General features: G+C 33.3%; 1 protein-coding gene across 3 annotated transcripts in view; it reads right to left on the reverse strand.

The window, feature by feature from the left end:
* LOC101515631 (tyrosyl-DNA phosphodiesterase 1) overlaps positions 1-5,948 on the reverse strand; it is an 11,377-nt gene extending 5,429 nt beyond the window's left edge. Inside the window, exons 1-9 of one of the 3 annotated variants that reach the window (XM_073366575.1) lie at positions 5,597-5,947; positions 4,606-4,776; positions 4,311-4,514; positions 3,863-3,923; positions 3,251-3,327; positions 2,894-3,151; positions 2,388-2,477; positions 2,107-2,241; positions 1,704-1,853 (exon numbers count right to left, since the gene is read on the reverse strand). In XM_073366575.1, coding sequence (XP_073222676.1) covers positions 1,704-1,853; positions 2,107-2,241; positions 2,388-2,477; positions 2,894-3,151; positions 3,251-3,327; positions 3,863-3,923; positions 4,311-4,514; positions 4,606-4,776; positions 5,597-5,809 — 1,359 coding nt within the window. In that variant the 5' untranslated portion in view covers positions 5,810-5,947. Of the gene's footprint in view, positions 1-1,703; positions 1,854-2,106; positions 2,242-2,387; positions 2,478-2,893; positions 3,152-3,250; positions 3,328-3,862; positions 3,924-4,310; positions 4,515-4,605; positions 4,777-5,596 lie in introns of all 3 variants that reach the window. The other 2 variants (XM_012713513.3, XM_073366576.1) reach the window with 2 other exon arrangements.
* Between the last annotated feature and the right edge of the window lie 735 nt (positions 5,949-6,683).

Below are 6,683 nucleotides of genomic sequence, written 5' to 3' on the forward strand. Positions count from 1 at the left end.
CCCTACATTGATCAAGTTTATATATACATTTTTCAACTTTTTTAGTGTCAGTGGTCTTACTTAGCTTTGGAAGGCACATGCTTAGCTACCTTATATTTTCATTTTTTTCACAGAGATCAAGTTTTACAACACACTCTTTTAAGCTTAATCTTTTGTTTCATGTTGTTATCCCACCACCAAGAATCTTTACCCTTTAGAGCAAAACTTCTTGATTCTCTACGTGACTTTTTGGCTATCTTCTCAATTCCTTTAGTAATCTCGTTCCTTAAAAACCTCCCTCGAATACCTTTCTCTCATAGTATAGCTTTACACCCTTTAATTACCACCATTTTATCCTAGAAATGGTAACTTTTCTATTTATGTTCACTTTCCTCTTGTTGGCACATCCATAACCAATTCTCAGGTTGGGTTATTAGACTCACTCCAGGTACAATTTTGCAGCTCATGCAAAGTTTTCAATCTAGTTTCCTTACAAAAAATCATTTTAAGAGCATGCCTCCCCTCTCATACATTATAAAGTGGCTGTCTCTTTTCCCAAAATAAGTGTTAGTTATTGATAAGTATCCATGCACTTAGGGAACCCTTATTAAAAACTAGTTATCAAGAGGAGATAACCAAGCCACTTAAATACTCTACCAAGCATCCCATACTACTTGATGTGGGACATGAGCACCCTATAATTCCCAAATCCCTATCAAAGCACCACCCCTGAGAACCAACATCAAGGCGGGTGCACTTTACTCGGCCTTTTAGGTCAACCCCTTTGTAGGCATTCCTTTCTGATACACCAGCAATCAGGCTATGATATCAATTGAAGCATCCAATTCCAAGCACTAAGAGAACCTTCATTAATAGTTAGAAATGATGGGGGAAGAACCAGGACACTTAAATACTCCATCGAACATCCTATACTACTCGATGTCAGACTTGGACACCCATAATACACGATCTCCTAACAGTTACGGTAAAATCAAAAGTTGCAGCAAAATCCAAGACAATTTTACCCTTTGTCTTAACTTCCTTAATAATACTACCCCGTGGATAACCCCATAACTTTTAGATGAACTACCCAAATAATCTCCCAAAATACCTTTTCGCTTAAAAATTATTTCTTGAACTAAACCTTTTAAATCCTCTCGAAACTTTACATTGTGTTGCTCTTCTATCTGCTTGGCACAAGGTTTCATGTCTGACTTTAAACTTTAGATCTATGACCCTATCTCCTAAACTTTGACACAAATAAAAAATTTCCAATGCTTATCTGCATAATGTCTACTCTAGTAATAAATCTATTTTTCCTGAATACCAAAGCATAAATCGTGACACATTTAGTTCTTCAGTATATTCTCCTAACCAATTAATTTCTTGTAGGAAGTAGGAACATAAAGTTTATCCTACTCCTAATTATGGTGTCTAGAATTTCCACTGATTTCCTGTAAATGCCAAAATATAGGGTTTCAAATTAAATGACACTCATTAACTAATTTCTTTACCCATACTTGTTCACAATGATGTGGGGACTCTTGCTTAGTTTTACTACACTCGGGAACCAATCCAGCAGCAGCAGCTTTTGCTGAATTGACACTATACACAAGCCGTACAGTGGGAAATGTAACCTTTAAATTGACCATGAATGCAAACTGAAAGTAGTTTTCTTCTTTGGTCAGAATATAAAAAATCAACATCAAGACCTAAATACTTACCTCTAGAGAGCATCTGACATCTTCTACAGTAGGCCATATTATTTGAGGCTCCCCCATACCAAGGGGTACTTTATCTTCCGAGAGACCAGCTGACATTGATGATGCCAGTTCAACCATCCATTTTTCATCTAAAGAGCCAAGGGAGGAGAACTGCAGTAGATATAGGCAAAGTATATCATCGAAACTAAACAAAAATTTAATACTGCAGTTTCCTAAAATCTATCACAAAAAGATACATTTTAGTTGGAAGGTACTACCATAAATAAGTTGAAGAAAATATAAGCAAAGTATGATCTTGTAACATTAATTTCTTCAGCAAACATAAGAGTAATGACTTAAGATTAAACATGAACTAACTGACACACAAAGAAAACGTGTAATTTAGCCTACAACCTGACAATACCTGATAAACAAGGGGGGATTTCTTAAACTCTTTATCAAATGTGCACTCTTGAAGCACAGAACGAAGCTTCATATGGCCCCACTTTTTCAAACCATTACCAGAATGATATCCAGGTACAGATGCAATTAATCTAACCTGAACATAATGCCAAAAGCATCATATATCCTGATGTACAACGCATCCAACAATTTTACAAATCAAGCAAAAGAAATAATATCTAATAAGAAATAACCTTTAAATAACAAGGATATCAATTTTAAAACAGTGAATGGAAAACATACCGTTGCATCACTATAGTCAAACTTCTTAAAAAATGAGGGACATATACTGAAGTTTCCAAGGGATGGAAGATTAACAGGGAATTCTGGCCACTGAATCACCAAATAAGTTGTGATATAAATAATATGGATAGTCATAAATTCATAATGGCAACCCCCATGATAACAACAGGTCAATCAACAACATTAATGTCAACTTCTGTTGATAATCAGAAATGCCATAAATTAATTTAATCAAAGGAAAAAGCTTTTTTTTAAAAAAAGAAACTAAATGATATGGCAGATTCTTTGAGAACAGAGTAGACTCAATAAGTTCTTTTAATCCAATTGTTTAGCAGTATTGGACATATGCCATCCTTAGTACATGCATTTGACTACACTTAGTTAGAAAAGGCTCTTGTTTGTTGTATTATGCATTAATTTTGTCACATCAATGTGGTCAAAGCACCATTTTCTCTTGAGATCATTTACTAAGTTTTTTACTTATAAAAGAACAATTTTATCAATACCTTCAGTGCACTGAGATATTCAACCAAATCATTTTCAAATCCAGATCCCTTGCTCAAACTATTTTGATCTTTCCATGGAAAATCTTGCATCCATAGACCTTGGCTTTTATTGTTCCAATCTACATAAATTAAGTTTGCTGTATGTACAATGATTCTTATTCCTCGAGGATATACAAGAAACATGGCCTTTGAATGGTGTGTCCCAAATGAAATTGGAAGTGGTGGTTTGTGCAAAATCCAGTTTGCAGGTTGGCTTCTCTAACGACCATAGAAGTAGCAAGTTAACATTCATTTAACCACTCTTATATATTCAATCTAGCAAAGCAGGTAGCCAAATAAAGTAGAATTGAGACAAACCTTGATGCAAGCCACCCTCTCATCACTCTCACCATGAAGAACAAGCACACTGGGAACTTTTGAAAGTGCTGGACATGCTACACCAAGAAAATGATGGAAGAGAGAAACTCGCTAAAATGAGATAAGAAAAAATGAAAGGACTTCAATCAAAATGCAGACATATATGCAAGTATTTTACTGCAATCTGCCAACAGCCAACAACACTACATCATGGACAGATTGATCATTAGCCCCTTTTGTCAATGTCAACATGTAAAGTACACCAATATAATTTCCTAATAAAAATCATTATACACGGCATATGTTGTATCCTTGTTGCCATACAAACTATGCCACAGATGCATGGAATTGGGGCTTTTTATTATATTATATCATGCAATATCATATATTAGTAAGGAGGGAAAGAAGGAGGGACGGCAGAGAAATGTAATTAACACAACTGCAGCCAGCAATTTCAAAATACAAAGAAGAACAACTAACTTCGGAATAGTTTAAATTAGTGCAGCATCTCAGAAGTCAGAATACAAGTAGGGAAAATCAGGGATACAAGAGAACCGAACAAGCAAAGAGAGATTGATTGGAAAAACCAGAACAACAATAAAAATAACTCACCAGGAACCAACCAATCAGTGTCTACCATGTAGTTTGAAAGGATAGCAACTAGAATATCCCCCTACCAACAATAACCATTGAAATAAATCAACAAATAGTCCCAAGTTTTGCCAACACGCAATTCAACATGTGTGTGTTTTTTTATGCAAAATAATTCTCAAGGCAATCATGAAACAGTGCAAGCTTTCTCTTGAACCACTGCATGCGTATACGTACCAAATGGTCGAGAAAGTACAGAGTACCATAAAATCAAATATAACTAAAAAGAATACTAGTAACACACTTTCAAACTCTCTTTTCAACACTCTCTCTGTGATTAAGTGAAATTCGTGATCCCGTTAAATTATCGTCACCTGAATTTCTCCCAATTGTGGAGAAAGTGTTGAAAACCATGTTAGATAGGGTGTTGAGAGAGCACTTTTCATATAATATAACTAATATTTACAACCTGTATAACATCACTTATTGAAACACATGAAGTATTTGCCCAAGGCGGTAACCCTTGCACACGCAAAAGCCGAAAAGTGCGAGGTATTTGATCATCAGCTACATGGAAATCACGAATAGCCTCTTCAGATGACTGCAAATAACCATGTTTTTCTGTCACTGCAATTTTATCATGTTTTTGTGTCACTGCATTTCTTCTTCTTTCCTGCACATTATACACAAAACAACATACTACTTGTCAAAGTCGACATAAAGTGACGGTTATCACACAAAACACAACACAAAAACACGCATACATGAGCTCCATTGTCTGCAACACTTGAAGATCTTCGCAACACTTGATATTTAAAAAGATGGTGACCAGGAATGAGCTCAATTACATCTCCATCAGAAATAGTAATTGTTTCTTTAGAGTTCAGCTTCCTTCTCTTATTCTTAGAATTAACAACAATTGGATTTGTCCCTTCCTAACATTCACAAAGCAAAAATCACCAATTAAAAGAAAACAAAAACATCAGGTGGCATACTATTAACTTGTTGGTTGGGTTGCAGGAGTTAAACAATGAGTAAATACTTAATTTGGTCTCCAAAATTGTAGAAATGTATCAACCTAGTCCCCCACATATCAATATTCTAATATGATCCCCCAAATTGAAAAAAAGTAATCAGGTCTGTCCTTCTATTTAAATCTGTTAACAAATGTATCACTTATATTATTGACTTAGGGCCTGTTTGGATTGGCTTATTTGAGTTTATCTACTGGCATAAGCACTTGTGAGTCTATTTGAGAGAGTTTATGGAAACAACTTATGGCATATCCGTAAGCTATTTTCAACTATTTTTCTTAAGCTATCTATGATAACTTACGAAAACAGCTTATAACTTATATAAAAACAGTTTAACTTTAGTTTACTCAATGTTATAAAAATAGCTTATTCATAAGTGTTTATGTTATAAGCTGTAAATAAGTTGTTTATCTAAAGAGGACCTTAGTTTCCAATGTATTCCGACATTACAGATCTTCACTCAAAAAAAACATTACAAACCCTACAAATACCTAAATATCATTTTTACAATTTTATAAATCATTTCAAATTATCGATAATATGGAGACTACATTGATATAGATTTACAATTTCAGGTACCAAATTACATAGTTACTCGTCAAGAAAATAGAGTTGTACGTAGTTTAACGATTGTATCACATTAATAGTAATTATACTAATATTTTTCATTATAAAATAAGGAGAAATTGTGAAGGAAGGGTTCATTGTTAATTTTTAATACCACAAGCAAATTTGCAGAGCCATCGGTAGAAGCAGTAATAGTGAGGTGTTTGCGGCTAAGCCTCTTATCGGAGACAGTAAGGTTGTTACGCCCAAGAATATTTGTGCCTTTTGAGATAGGTAACTTAGGGATTGAAGCTTTTTCTTCTTTTTCATCTTCCAAATTTTGATTCAGAGGAACCAAGTAACCCACTTGAGAGGAAGAAGAAGACATGAATGAATGAATGAATGTAACTGATTCTGGAGCGCGAAACTGTAGAGTAGTAAACCACCTTTTCTTTTCACTGCACCCTAGCTAGAATATGGGTCTTTTTTTACTTCCATGGTGGAGAGAAATGGAAAAAGTTAACCAAATTATGTAATATTTATTTTATAATTTACGATCCAAAACTTATACCCATAATTGTGAGGTTTTTATTTTAAATTTGGATAATAATGACCTGATTTAATAGTATGACATTTGTTAGTTTGAATAAACATATAAACACAAAACTATATAAATTATTATCTCCAAAAAATAAATATATAAATTACCAAAAAAAAATTAAGTTTCTAAAGAATGGTCTACAACATCTTAAGAGAAAATTAATTTTTATTTTAAATATAAGTAGCTGAAATGTTATTTAATAATATCGTATTTGTTTTGACTCTTATTATTTTCATCAAATAGGTTTCTAAAAGGGTACTTCGTCGGAGGTTGGAGAAGAAAGAAAAATGAAAAATAGTTTTTAAAAGTGTTTCTTTTAAATTTTTAAGAAGGAGAGTGAGTAAAACAACTTATAAATTATTTTGGAAAATTAAGAAGGAGGAGAAATAACTTATAAATTATTTGGTTCCACGAGTAGAGAATATTTTAAACTATTTGTATTTTATTCAATTTTTAGAATGAAAGAGGAGGGAAGAGGAACTATATTCCTCCTCAACCTAATTTTGATATAAGAAAAGCTAAAATAATATATAAATCATTTAAAATTTCTCTTTTCATCTTGAACCAAACACAAATTTAATTAAAATGTTTCTTCTCTTTTACATTGAACCAAATATATTTATATTTCACTTCCCTCCACACACCTTTCATGTTGTTGAAT

This window comes from Cicer arietinum, chromosome 3 (genome assembly GCF_000331145.2).
Source record: "Cicer arietinum cultivar CDC Frontier isolate Library 1 chromosome 3, Cicar.CDCFrontier_v2.0, whole genome shotgun sequence".
In the NCBI taxonomy this organism is placed as follows: domain Eukaryota; kingdom Viridiplantae; phylum Streptophyta; class Magnoliopsida; order Fabales; family Fabaceae; genus Cicer; species Cicer arietinum.